The sequence below is a fragment of the Hyla sarda genome, chromosome 3, assembly GCF_029499605.1.
Source record: "Hyla sarda isolate aHylSar1 chromosome 3, aHylSar1.hap1, whole genome shotgun sequence".
Taxonomy (NCBI): Eukaryota; Metazoa; Chordata; class Amphibia; order Anura; family Hylidae; genus Hyla; species Hyla sarda.
Window position 1 is genome coordinate 346,890,995 of NC_079191.1, and position 15,441 is coordinate 346,906,435.

Genomic DNA, 15,441 nt, shown 5'->3' on the forward strand with positions numbered 1-15,441 from the left:
CAGTAAGCAATTCTCCAAGAAATAGAACTTCTGTGGGAAGAGAGCTGTATTGGAACGATGGAGAGGGACAATATGGACCACGTAAGAGAATTACAAAGTGATATAACTTTGCAGAGTTTTGAAAGAATAATTTTTGTATCCTAAAGTTCTCCTTTAAATGGTGATAATGCTGTAGCATAGAGAAGGAGAAGTCTTGTTTATAAAAAGTTATCCCCAATCCTAAGGATAGGGGATAATTGTCAGATTGTGGGGGTCTGACCCGGGCCCTCTCCCTGAATGGGGCGTGTCAACCGCATCACGAAGCTGCGGCCAACACACCCCCTCCATGCAGTTTTATGGGAGAGTCAGCGCGCTGCACTCAGCAATCTCCGGCTCTGCCACAGAGCTGCATGGAGGGGGCATGTCGGCCGCAGCTTTATGCCGTGGTAGACACCGCTGTTTTCATTCAGACAGTGCGTGAGATTGCCAGGGTACAGTCGGATCTCCCTCAATCTGATACTTTCCCCCCTATCCTTAGAAGAACTCCCATTTATACAAATTTATCCCCTATCCTTTGAGGTTTGTTTTTCCAGTGATTTGGATATTTTAATATCGTTATACTAACATAGCGGTGAAGTGTTAATGTTGATACAGGACTGTGTGTGGGTGTGGTACAGGCCACACTGCCCAGGCCTTCAGGATGCTGCATTGTCATTGTTGTGAATGCTAGAACAGCTTGCCAGAGAATGCACATGGAGGCACGGATGTGAATATCAGGATGCAGCTGCATGAACAAAGCATATGAGTAACACAAGTGTAGCATGGGCTGAAAACCTTTACTCCAGAAATACCTATGTGACTAGAATGCTTTATATATTTCGGACATAGGAGCACATGGTAGACACCTCAATAACAACCTCTGAGAATTCCCAGCATTAGTCAGTAGTAACAGGTGCCATCCATCTAATATTTACAACTAACCTCACACGGGGTAAAGCCGCAGGGTGCTGGATTTTCTGTAATGTTTCTAGGCAGACTACTTAAATATTAAAAGGTTTCTGAATGCAGATCAGTACAGAAAATCTCAAAGGGGAATTTAGAGCACTTGAGCCCCATTATGACCAATGTCATGAAATAGGTGCAGGAAACACCACAATCTGACACTGCGTGTATGAACACATGGATAATCATATCATAATAACAGATTGATTTATAGCTATGTTCCACAATATGTTCACACTGAGGAATGGGGACGGAAATCAAGCAGAAATTTTCTGCCTCAAAATAGTTACTTTTCCACAAGAACTCACAGAGATTTTGCGCGGATTTGGAGCAGAAATGAAAATTTCAAGCAGAGGAGGAGGAGAGTATAATATATATTATCCTCTTTTTTTCATGCGGAAATTCCGCACCAATTTCGTGCGGAAATTATTCTGACTTAAATTTTTTTTTTTACATTGATCTCTATGGGAGTAAGAAGCTGATTCCGCCTGAAAGAAAGAACATGTTCTTTCTTCAAGCGGAACAGACTTCCAAGTCAGAATTCTGCTTGAGGAAATTCCTCAGTGTGAACTGAGGGGCAGAAATTCTGCAGAGCTCTATGGGGATTTCACTGCTGAATGAATTGGAGAGGAAAAAGCGAGCAGAATTACTCGCGGAAATTCCTCTCCAATTCCTCAGTGTGGACATACCCTAACTTGTCATTTATTTAAAGGGGTAGTCCAATGGTGAAAAACTTATCCCCTATCCTAAGGATAGGGGATAAGTTTGAGATCACGGGGGGTCCAACCGCTGGGGCCCCCTGCGATCTCTCTGTACGGGGCCCCGGCTCTCGGCCCAGATAGCGGGTGTCGACCCCCGCACGAAGCGGCGGCCGACACGCCCCCTCAATACATCTTAATGGCAGAGCTGGAGATTGCCGAAGGCAGCGCTTCGGCTCTGCCATAGAGTTGTATTGAGGGGGCGTGTCGGCTGCCGCCTCGTGCGGAGGTCGACACGCCCCCTTCCCGCGGGCTGTCGGGGCTCCGTACAGGAGATCGCAGGGGGCCCCAGCGGTCGGACCCCCCACGATCTGCAACTTATCCCCTATCCTTAGGATAGGGGATAAGTTGCTCACCACTGAGTCACCACTGGACTACTCCTTTAAGGAAATCTCTGCTTGCAGTCCTACTCAGTGGTTGACAGCTATCTGTGCACAGTATAAGTGTGCGTATAGCTAAAGCTATATATATATATATATATATATATATATATATATATATATATATATATATATGAAGTGTAAATAGTGCATATAGATAAAGCTATCAATTGCTTAGTAGTACCACCAACTTGAATACTTACAACCCAGAATTAGCATAAATGTACAAGAATAGGCGAAAAGTTATCCTGGAATTTTTCCCACAAACTGTATATCAATCTGTTTCTCTTCTGTTCTATTATATGCTGCCTGCAAGTCAGACTACATTTTCAATGCTCCTTTTAGCCCTTTAAGGATACAACGCGTTTTGCCCCAGCACACAGCCAATTTCCTTTTTTGTGTTATTGTCTCTTTCTCGCTTTTTAAGAGACTTAACTTTTTTATTTTTCCATCCACAGACCCATATGAGGGCTTGTTTTTTGCACAACCAATTGTACTTTTAATGACACCTTTCAATCTATATTATATATAAAACTCAATGGGGGGGGGGGGATTTATCATTATGTATACACAGTTTTCACTGTCTATATTGCACAATCTTTTTAGCGAGATACCGTTTTTTGCATTTTTTTGCGCAATTTTTTATAGAACTTTACAAGTGGAATTCTAATTTATCAACTGCCACTTTTCTCTTTACACACACAATTTTTGCGCAAGTCCTGATTTTATTGCACACATATACACCATCAAGGAGGACACTTAAAATGTTATAAGAATAAGTCCAGCAATATGTAATACATATTTAGATTAGACTCCTGTACAGACTGTAGAACTGTGTAAAATTCTAACTCCTGCTGTTCTTGATGAGAGCAGGAGATTACACCTGTGTAATGTAACCATGGTGACCATACAGCTAAGAATATACCACTGTATGCACAGGGAGGGAGAAGGAGGTACAGCTGTTAGGTCTATGTATGTGTGATCATGTGCATGCAGCAGAGCTGAGTGTGTGATCATGTATATGAAGCAGAGCTGAGTGTGTGTTTGTGTGTATGCAGTAGAGCTGAGTGTGTGATTGTGTATATGCAACAGAGCTGAGTGTGTGATCGTGTGTATGCAGCAGAGCGGAGTGTGTGATCATGTGTATGCAGCAGTGCTGAGTGTGTGAACATGTGCATGCAGCAGAGCTGAGTGTGTGATTGTGTGTATTATGCATACACATAATCACACATTCAGCTCTGCTCCATACTTATGCCACACACTAATTTCTGCTACATGTACATGATCACATACTCTGGTACATGTACACAGTGTTTGCCAACCAGGGTGCCTCCAGTTGTTGCAAAACTGCAACTCCCAGCGTGCCAAATTTTGCAACACTTGGAGGCATTCTGGTTGGTAAAACAGATTGTTTAGAAAAATTACATATTTTTTTATACATAGACATTCTGTGTACTTTATAAAGATTTATGATTTTACTATTGTGCAGAGTTTTGTTCGGCACACACTGCTGCTCTGGCACTTCTAGCTATGTGAGTAGTGTACCGTGGGAAAATGCCACAGCTCTGTGAAGTGTGAGATAGAGAAGGAGTGCACGGTAGAGCGAGGGGGGTTTGTATATATGTGCAAAATTTATCAAAGGACATGTGTAACTTTTGTAAATTTTGAGCAAGAGTGTAAATTAGAGAAGCAGTGTAAAGTGGTAGATCTGTGTCTACAATAGACACCTAATGATAAATCTCCCCCAATGTATGTATGTATGTGTGTATGCTCCAGCATCACTACCAAACAGCTGAAGATATTAACATGAAACTTGGCACACATGTTACTTATATGTCAACAACAAACACAGGATAGGTAATTTAACCCTTACTCACCCCCATTTGCGAGAGTCGGGGTTTTTTTATTTAAAGTCCTATACAAGTCTATGGAAAATTTACGTTACTGCATAACTTCCAAACGGCTGGAGATATTTTGATAATACTTGGTCACATGTTACTTATATGTCCACTTAAAATATATAATAGTTAAATTAACCCCTAACCTACCCCCATATGAAGGATGGGGTTTTTGTTTCACATCCCATGCAAGTATATAGGACTTATGGTACCTTACTCCACATGCTCAGTTCTGCATCTCCTGGTGAATGTGTCAGTCACTGGCAAGCCAACCCTCCCCGCATTCCATGCCCCATCTTGCAAATACACGTCCACCCTTTAAGCCACACCCCTTTTATTTTCAACTTACAATATGGGGACGGGATATGAGTACAGGATATGAGGTTGGAGTATGAGAAGGGGATATGGGGGTCAGGATTTAAGGATGGGATATGAGGACAAAAGCTTCCTCCCCCACAAGGATAAGGTAAGAAAAAACGGGCAGCATCGGGTACTCAGCTAGTTTCATATAAATTTACGACAAAGCAAAAAAAAATATTCGTGGGGGAATATTGGGAAAAAAAATATTTTGCAACTTTGGGGAGATTTGGTTTTTACACAGTCCAGTTTACTGTAAAAAGGACATGTAATCTTTATTCAGTGGGTCGATACTATTAAAATGATACCTATACATTTGCATGCTTTTTTTTAATTACTGTGCTGCTTTAAGAAAAAAAAAAAAGTCTAGCTTTTTTTAAACAAAATACGAATGTTTAAAATTGCCTTATTCTGACCCCTATCATTTTCAAATTTTTCCATATACAGGGCTGTATGAGGGCTCATTGTTTTGCACCAAAATCTGTAGTTGTTATCAGTTCTACATTTGTGTATACATGTGACTCTTTGATTAATTTTCATTCCATTTTTCTGTTATGTGACCAAAAATCAGCAATTTTATATTTATTTTTTTTCCGCCATTCACTGTACAGGATCATTAACATTATGTTTTGATAGTTCTGACATGTCCGCTTTGTCAAGGGCTATAAAGTTACTGTTTGGAAAACACTGCACTTTCAACATTATTGGCTACAGGTAAAATCAGCATAAGCCATGACCCCTTATTGTATTAAAGGGGTATTCCAGGAATTTTTTTTATTTGACTATGCTACAGGGGCTGTAAAGTTAGTGTAGTTCATAATATAGTGTCTGTACCTGTGTGTGACGGTTTTCTCACAATTCTTATGTGATTTTCACCCCAATATTTATTTTTCACAGCATACAAAATGACTGTTGTCTCAGATTTTTCCCAGGTTGCATTGTGGCCGAGACCTGACTCACTAGTCAGCTGATGACAGGGAGCCTGTCTGCTCAATGGGTGGAGGCATCGCTTGGTGGGAGAGAGATCAATCTGCAACTAAAGCAACAGCTGGAGGCACCCTGATTGAAAACCACAGGTCTTTTGAATGGATGAAGCTCACTTATGTTTCAATGGGTGGGGTGGCTGATGTGTGGGATGGATGAAAATGGAATTATGGGATTTGTAGGAAAAAAAGAAAAAAACTCAAACAGAAATAGCAGTTCACAAAAAACTAGCCACAGTGTAATGGTAATCTCACAATATAGCCATTTAGCCCCAAGACAAGCGCAGACCCTCCCCCTAAGCATGTCCATTACTGCCTGCCAGGTACGTACTAAAATCCCCTTATTGTGGCTAACCCCTTTAACTCTGGATAGCTTCCCCTAAGTAATGTGCCACATTTAAACTTACCAGACCAAAGGAAATATTTTAAGCTTATGCAGCTGCAGTTCTGCCTATAAATTTTAAATACTAAGACGGAGAAGAAAATATCACAGCTTTCACCGTGTGTCCTTGGTAACCATTATAAAAGTAAATCGACAGCGTGCACAGTACAAGAGGTTAGCAGTGGGATGTTATGGAAGGTTACGCTGCCTCCTCGCACAATGACAGGATGCAATTTGCCTTTAGAACATTGCTGTTAAACACTGTGTACTTGCAGGATTGGATTCTTAGGACAGCAAAACCTCCAAGGTTACTTCTGACTCACATAACCCATCACACATCTGACAGCTCAAGTACCTGCAGCGTTTCCCGGGAAACATACGCAATCTGTTGTTCTGAGAGCGGGCCGGTTACTGAGGGGGAAGAAGAGAAAAAAAACATTTACCTTGGATTAATTCAGTAATGTATGGGTAAGGTAAATTGTATACAAATTGGCTGAATAGCAGTATTCATTCCATACAAAAATGTGTTAGTTTTTTCAAGAAAGAAAATGTGATAATATTTGTATCGCATGGGATGTGCATTAACATACTGAAAGATAAGTTTGGACATGCACACTAGTTCCTTGAAGACTTCTCATATACAAATGCAATAATCAGAAATGTTTTTTTACATAGAGGTCACTCGTCACCTATCCACAGACACACACATTGCTGCTCCAGTCAAATCTAAGGCCTGATAAAGAATGTCAGGTTAAGTGAAAGAGGCAGCGTGCATGTCTGGCCATCTCTACATTCAACCAGGGGGGGACATGGGACCTCTGATCCCGACTGCTGCGGTCAGGTGATGAGTGCTCTTTATGGGAAAAACCATTTAAAGTGATTGTTGGCTTTGGAGAATCTCCATTTTTAAAAGGGTGCATTGAATATAAGATGATCACATATTCAACGAGATGGGACCCCCAGCAATGAGCTGTAATCTATAGGGAAACCTGGCCGTAAGTGCTCAATTTTTCTGCAGTGCCACCAACAGGGAAAGTTAAGCACTACACAGTGCACATTCAAATCATTGTTTTGTTTGTGTAAGGCAGGACAGAACTGGTCCTCCAGAGTGAAAACGACTGCTTTATACTCTGCCCAAGAGATGAGCCTACTGAACAAGGAACCCCTTATAATAATAAATGAAATCCCCTATAATAACATATAAACAATGATTCCTAAAACTGAAGTGAATGTCCCTAGGCATGAAAGGAGCACAAAGAGCATGCACTGTCAGCGTTCTATTTATTCTCTAAGGGCTCTGCAACATTCAGAAGCCCTTTAAAGAATGAATGGAGTGCTGGCCGTGCATGCGCTTGATTTATTCTTACAGACATTTCACCATTTCTTCTACGGATCAGTGGAGGCCCCAGCAGTTGGATCCCCACTGATCAGCATGTTCTAACCTATCCTGTGGATATTGAACAACATGCTGAGATGGGAATACCCCTCATTCAATGCAGTAGGGAAATCAACACAATGCATGTTCTTTAATGATTATTTCTTACCATGATAGATATCTTGTAAGGAACCTCCACCACAAAATTCCATGCATATCCAAAGCTTATCACGCCTAAAACAAAAAATGAACAAATAAATATTAAGCACTGAAAAAAAAAACTACATATGAAAACCTACTAATGTAGTGTTATCACAAATTTTACTAGCTTCAGCATGCTTTTGCTTAGAATACCCCTGACAGGAAGTTGTGTAGTCCTCTCATTGTCATGTTGTCTCAGCAGCTGCTTGGCCGAGTAGATGCATAATTCTCTGCTGTCTCAAAAGGTGTGGCCAAATCTTCTCTCTGAGCTCAAGCGCTGACCCCATTTTGCGTGTGTGTGTATATTTATTAGTTTTTTTTAAATATTATCAGTTCAATAAATGTGCTTTGAATTTTCTTAACTATGAGGCATTTAAAAACATTATGACCAAGGTGTACTTTATATCCTAAAATGTCAGCACACAATATTAGTGTTGGTCAGGGTGCCAAGATCCCCACCATTTTCTAGAACACTGTTGAGCAATGAGGATATATACCTATGTTGCTGCACCGGAAAGCAGACTGAATCACACCAGCACATGGTGGGCATGGTTTTCAAATCAATTGGTAATTGGCTGCAATATTTTGCTGCCAATACCGCAGATTTACAGCAAAGCAGTGTGGCTAATACCAATCTTGCTAATGTCTACAGGTTCCAAAAACTGGCAAGTAGTTGGATTTATGCAGTTTATAACGACACCGTCCCCAGTGTCTTCTCCCCAAATCATCAACTGAGACTGATAGATCTCTTTGGGTATTTTATATATATATATACACACGCACACACACACAAACAGCAATATAGCCCTTTGGAGTGCTGCGTTGCTGTTTGTCTATATAAGGAAATCTTGATTGGATTTAGAACGCTGGCATCTATTAAACTTTCATGGCTTAGCCTGTGGATATACCATAAATGTTTGAGAAAGGAATACCACTTTAAAGGGGTGCTCCGGCACTAAGACATCTTATCCCCTATCCAAAGGAAATAAGATGCCTTATTGCGGGGGTTCCGCCGCTGGGGACCCCCATGATCTTTCAGGCATCTTATCCCCTATCCTTTGGATAGGGGATGAGATGTCTTAGCGCCGGAGTATGGAGTACCCCTTTAAGGCCCCTTTCACACTACTGTTATGACACGGTAGTGTGACGGCCATCGGGGAAAATAGCGGAGGGAACAAAATACTGCTTGTGCCATCTTTTTCTCCTGCTAATCCTGTCAACAAAAAAAAGTGCGCTCGACGGACCACGTTGACTGTAATGGGGTCCATTGGGACACATCAAACTCAGAGAAAAAAAAAAAAAAAGAGAGAGAGAGAGGGCACAACGGTAGTGTGAATGTAGCCTAACACATACAATCACAGCCAGATGTTAAATTGTAAAACTCTGGCTACTAGCAACTATCACCAGTGACAGCTTAGACAGTTTATTCTTTGAACTCAATACTAATACAGTATTACTTAAAGGGGTTCTCCGGTGCTTAGACATCTTATCCCCTATTCAAAGGATAGGGGATAAGATGCCTGATCACGGGAGCACCGCCGCTGGGGACCCCCGGGATCTTGCACGCGGAACCCCGTTTGTAATCAGTCCCTGGAGCGTGTTCGCTCCGGGTCTGATTACCGACGACCACAGGGCCGGCGGCGTGTGACGTCACGCCTCCGCCCCCGTGGGACATTACACTCCGCCCCTCAATGCAAGCCTACGGGAGAGGACAACCGTGATCAGGCATCTTACCCCTATCCTTTGAATATGGGATAAGATGTCTAAGCACCGGAGAACCCCTTTAATTACTCATAGAGGCAGATTTTAAGGAAGTTCAATATAAAGTGGCTGTCCATTCTGAGCCTTATTTTTTGTAAAAACAAATCTCTGCCTCTCCTCTTCCTGCCAATCTCTGTACTTTTTAGTTCCTCTTGACACGAACATGTGACTTAATGTTGTGGTGAGCGACTGGCTGCAGCAGTCACATGTCCATGTGAAGAAGGACCAGGAAGTGCAGAGATCGGTTTAATAGGAGAAGTATTGGATCGGTAAGGTGATCATGGCTTCTTTTGTTACTTTGCATAATTATGAGGCAGTTAAAAAAAAAATACATATAATTTTAAAGTCTTAACCCTTATAACGTGATACTTTTTCTTGAAAATTTAAGTATATCTTATGGCTTTCCTTCTTCACTAAAAATACTCCCAGGTCTGCCTATCCAAAAGCTACCCATTGTCTTGCCTTTAAAACAGATCGTTGAGGTTTAGAAACTGCAGCTTTTTTTACAATTTAGAAAACAGGATGTTCAAAAAGCTGTTCGCTTCAACCATTTTTCTGACCTTTACACTGATTTTTCATGTGTTGGGAGCAAACCGAACATCAATAAATGTTTTTGTAAATGCTGATTAAGCTGAAAATGCTCATAAATGTCATATTCAAAAGAAGTAAATCCTTTCATGCCTAAAGAGAACAAAACAGGGCTGAAATGGATGAGATCATTGATGCAGATGTGTCAGGGCACAGAGCTTTTGATGCCAGCTTTACAATGGACACTATTCCCAGATTGTTTGCCCAGCATGCTCCAGGAACAAAACTCGTGTTCATTGTGGATATTATAGCCTGGTTAGTTTGCCTTAAGCGTTTACTTTGCAGGTCACTACAAAAGTCAAAAAAGGAGTTTGCATATTTGTTTGGATTCTGTTCCACCATCTGGAAACAAATTAGTTCTGATACATGGAATGTGAAATATTTCATGTTGTCTCCAGCTAGGCCTTGACACTGACACTGCCAATATGGAGTTGTACATACTTAATATCTTAAAACAGGAATTTAAAGCGTTACTCTCATTTAAAACATTTTTGACATGTAATGCAAACATATTGTAAGTTTTGATCAGTCAGGGTCTCAGTGCTGAGACCCTCACCAATGTTTAGATATAGCCAGGAGAGGCACGCGGTTGTGTGCTTCACTCCCTGACTTAGCGCTCAGTCTGTCTCATTGTATGGGTCAGGCTCCATTGCCTTATAATGGAGTCCTTCTTGAGTCTGGGCCGAGCCCAGGAGTCCAGCACAAAGCTGTGTGCTTCTCCCAGCTATATCTAGAGATTGATGGGAGTCTCAGCACTGAAACCCCCACCAATCAAAACTTTTGACTAGACATGTAAAAAAGTATTATTTTTTTTTTTTTTTAATGACTGTAATACTAGAATGTCGACATAAAAGTTGTGCTCATCCGACATAAAAGCACATTTGTTTCCTATTTGTTTTTTTGTTTGTCAACTCAACAGTGGGTAATGATCGGAAACAATTGTTCATGTAAAGACCTTAAAGGGGTACTCCGCTGCTCAGCGTTTGGAACAGACTGTTCCGAACACTGGGAGCTCGTGACGTCATAGCCCCGCCCCCTCATGACATCACAGCCCCTCCCATAGACTTGCATAGTTTGGATGCTACTTAGCCCAACTAAATAATGCCCAACGAACCCATGGCCAAAACCTTGCCAAAACCAATACCATTCATGTTGCAAATCTGCATCAGAAACCAAAGGGGATGCCTTGTATTTCTGCAATAAGTTTCACAATAATTTTTTTTCTGTAACATCATGACCCACACATGTTTTGGCGTTAAATACTGTATCACAAAACCTGAACAAGGCCTGATCAAAACCTGAATGTGCAAGAGAAACCTAATGCAGTTAAGAAAAAAATTAAGCTGTTTTCCCATGAGGAACACCCAGTCTCTGATTGGTGGGGTCCAACAGCTGGGGGTCCTGCCACTAGCTGGTGGTCCTGTCACTAGAACAAGGGTCCCGTTTCCACATATGAATGGAGTGGCGGTTGGACTTGGGCCCTGTCAATATTGCTGTCAATCATCTTGTGAGCACAAAAAAAAAAAAAACACAGAAGCTATTTGAACTTCTGAAGTGATTAGGGTAGCTGGGGAGAATAGATATTAGAGAAGCCATAGTTACTCAACCATTTTACATAGTCTATGGGGATTTTTTAGGTGTGAGCAAGAACAACCAAGCTCAGCTGGGACAGCTATGGCCTCTTTCACACTATACATTCATCCGTTTTTAAAGATCCATTATATGTTCTGTTATGAAAACCGTGAAGATCGGCCGTTACAAAATCCCATTATAGTCTACGGGATTTTTACATTATCCATTTTAACCCGTCAATCCCATTATAGTCTATGGGATTTTTACATTAACTGGGTGAAAGAACGGAAGCAATAGTGCATGCACTATTTCTCCAGTCACAAAATAACATCCATAATTAATAACGGGCTATGACGGGTTAAAATGGATAATGTAAAAATCCCATAGTCTATAATGGGATTTTGTAACGGACGATTTTCAGAGTTTTCATAACGGAACATATTGCGGATCTTTAAAAACGGATGAATGCATAGTGAATGCATTGGGCCTATCAGAGATGACCAGTTCTTCCTCTATGACAGCAACCTTTTACAACTTTGTTTAATCTATGAACTACTTAAATGGACACTCATTAAAACAAACTTTTGCTATTGCACTCTTTATGGTAAAATAAAAAACCTTTCTTTCTTTGTTTACAAAAAATGTTTTCTATGTTTTGTGTTTAAAAAAGCTGCCACTAGGTGTCTCCCTACTTGCCCAGAGTACATTCCCCCCCCCCCCCATCTTTTGCACAGACTTTGGACTCCTGCTGGCCTGGCAGAAGTTCAAAATCAGGAAATGCTGAGGTGGGTGTGTGCTGCCTTATCCAATCATAGCTCATCTCCCATTGAACTGCTCTGGGCTGTGTGTAACAGAGTGAGGGAGGAAGTTCTCCCCTGTATGGCTTCAGATGATGTTACCCCTGCTGGGCAATGCCCCTTCTGTGAATCTGACTGAGACTGAGTAGAAAATACAGAGCAAAATCAAGGTAGAAAACTAAAAAATAATAAAAAATTAAGGCAGGGGGTGATTTATCATGATGGGGCAGTGAAATCGGAGGAATATAAAATTTAACAAGATCATGAGAGGTACTCTTTAAGGAAGCTTTAAGAGATATTAACAACATATAAGTTACAGATCAGTCTCAAGAACTAATAATTGAAATACCCAACCTCAGATAGCTGCCGAAGTAAGCCACAATGTTGGTATGTTTGCAATCCTTCATCATTATGATCTCCTGCTGTACCACCGCAAAGTCTTCCCCTGGAAAATGTTAAACACAAGTAAGTGAATAAACTAACATAATGTTATCATAAATAAATTCCTTAATAATGATACATAAACATGAACAGGGCTCAAAAGAATAAGGGAAGTCTATGGAATACATTGCCTTTTTTCCCCCAAATCCTATGGGCAGCGATAAATAATAAATTCTCCATATTAATAAAAGGTTCTTTGTAACTCTGTGTTCAGACATTCACAATATAATAAATGTGTCATCTATTATAAGATGTGGTTTCAAGACAAGCAAAGATGATTTAGTACTCGGTACTAAGGGAGGGGAAAAATGTACAAATAAAAGCTTGTCTGCCAAAGTAGGAAACAATAAGTTGCCCAGCGTCTGCAGACTGAACGCACATTGACCGTGTTGTCACTCAGGACTGGGTATTCTCATATTAAAACTACGGCTGAATCTTCTTGTCCACCTTTACCAGCATAAGTTCAATTTAAGCTGCTAAAGGTGTACAAAGGGGGTCATGTACCTGGAAAAAAAATGTTTTTAATCAACCGGTGCCAGAAAGGAAAACAGATTTGTAAATTACTTCTATTTAAAAATCTTCCTGTACTTATCAGCTGCTCTATGCTCCATAGGAAGTTCTTTTCCTTTGGGATTTCTTTTCTGCCTGACCACAGTGCTCTCTGATGACACCTCTGTCCATTTTAGGAACTGTCCAGACTAAGAGCAAATCCCCATAGCAAACCTTTTCTGCTCTGGACAGTTCCTGACATGGACAGAGGTGTCAGGCAGAAAGGAAATTCAAAAAGTAAAGAACTTCCTGTGGAGCATACAACAGCTGATAAGTACAGGAAGGATTAAGATTTTTTAATAGAAGATATTTACAAATCTGTTTAACTTTCTGGCACCAGTTGATAAAAAAAAATAAAAATAAAAAGTTTTCCAGGGGAGTACCAATTTAAAAGTAAGAACATGGTGCAAACTGCCTTGTTCATGTGATAGTGCTTAGTCACAGGAATGCAATATAGTATATAGAAATTGCAGACAAAGAAGTGTATAGTCCAGCTCACTCCCTCAGCCCGTCGTGCCAGGACCGGCGTGGGCAACACCGACTGGAACTGACAAGTAAAAGCAAAATGTCCAGCGCGAATGTGAAGGAACTGGATGTTTATTCCAATAGCCAAAAAGACAAGGAGAACATGACAAGGTGACGCATTTCGGTCCTAAAGCTGGACCTTAGTCATACCAACTATGACTAAGGTCCAGCTTTAGGACCGAAACGCGTCACCTTGTCATGTTCTCCTTGTCTTTTTGGCTATTGGAATAAACATCCAGTTCCTTCACATTCGCGCTGGACATTTTGCTTTTACTTGTCAGTATATAGAAATGACACATACTTTTTTGGGGTACACAATAGCATAGTTGACCACGTTTTTTGCATACAGCAACATTTTTGCTTATTGTAGCAAAAACTGGAAATGGAAACCAAAACGCAGCGTGATCCCACCCTTATATAACATGTAATGGAAGATTGAGGCATAGCTTGGTATAGTTCAGCGGCTTATCAATCAGTCCCCAATAAAACAAGATGCGATCTACTCAGCGGCAGCCACCATGCTGAATTCATTTGTCATTTCAAGCATTTCTACAGCCATAAATATTGGATGCACAATTACCGAAATTTTTTTAATCTGACTAAAACCAAATCTGCCTGTTTTTGCCCATCATGTCTATCTCTGTATCTAGCTGTGTTGTATGTGTTTTGGCATTAATAAAGTAGCTATACTGCATTCAATTGCTATGATCTCTTATGGATTGGAGTGTATCGTTTGCTCCTGCTGTGTTCTGCTAAGTATAATGCTAATCTTCTGTATGAGAATTTTCCAACTTACTTTGACAAATTGGGCCAATAAGTCTTGTATTTGTACATTTCCTTCTTTATTAACACCAGGGATACCTGCATTCTTTACAACAAGGAGGGAACTTCTATATGGTAGGTGCCATCTTATTAAAGGGGTACTCCGCTGCTCAGCTTTTGTAAGTAACTGTTCCAAACGCTGGAGCCGACATCAGGAACTCATGATGTCATAGTGCCGCCCCTGCATGATGTCACGCTCCGCCCCCTCAATGCAAGTCTATGGGAGGGGGCGTGATGGCACCCTCCCATAGAATTGCATTGGGGGGGCGGGGTGTGACATCATGAGGAGGCGGGGTATGACGTCACGAGCTCCTGGCGCCGGCTCCAGGGTTCGGAACAGTTTGGTCCAAACGCTGAGCAGCAGAGTACCCATTTAAGATGATAGATACCTCCAAAAGACAGGGACGGCAAAGAGGGGTTTAGAGTCTAGTGTGGGCACATCCCCTTTATTGCTTTATTCACCAATTTTCTGACTCATTGGTGATTTACTTACCCACCTAAGAAAATGTTATGTCCGCCTTTCTTTTGAACCCCTATACATTTTATGGGAATTACATTGAAAATGAAGTTTTATCGTGTAATGTATTGCTTGCTTAAATGATGTGAATGTGTGCAGGGATTCCTTTTGATTTGCCCATAGCAACCAATCACAGTTCATGGTTACTATGGGCAACACCAAACATATTTGGTTCATTTGAGACTGACAAATCTGTGTCAAATTATTAAATAAGGAAAATAGTTTGTTTATTTGCCTTCAGAAAGCACCAGTTTTCCTCTCACATTCAGTACACCACCTCCATTGACTAAATCTAGCTACAAAGTGCCCAAATGAACATCTAGCATCTTTGTAACAGATCTGCACATCCTTTATTATTGCTTCTCAATTTCAGTTGTTTTCCCATACTGCTGCATTCACAGTTCATGAAAAGATATCTGATCCTTAACCCTTTAGGAACAAAGCACATTTGGGCCTTGAGGACATTGTGTTCTTTTATCCTCTTCGCCTTTTAAGAGCCATAACATTTCCATCCATACAGTCATATGATGTTTTGTTTATTACACAACCTATTG

At 40.9% G+C, this 15,441-nt stretch overlaps 1 protein-coding gene across 8 annotated transcripts in view; it reads right to left on the bottom strand.

Annotated features, from left to right (window-relative positions):
• Positions 1 to 15,441, bottom strand: part of MAP4K3 (mitogen-activated protein kinase kinase kinase kinase 3) — a 302,519-nt gene that overhangs the window by 158,737 nt on the left and 128,341 nt on the right. For all 8 annotated transcript variants that reach the window (XM_056567508.1, XM_056567505.1, XM_056567504.1 and 5 more), the window contains exons 3-5: positions 12,388 to 12,478; positions 7,284 to 7,348; positions 6,095 to 6,150 (exon numbers count right to left, since the gene is read on the bottom strand). In XM_056567508.1, the coding sequence (XP_056423483.1) occupies positions 6,095 to 6,150; positions 7,284 to 7,348; positions 12,388 to 12,478 (212 nt within the window). The remainder of the gene's footprint in view (positions 1 to 6,094; positions 6,151 to 7,283; positions 7,349 to 12,387; positions 12,479 to 15,441) is intronic.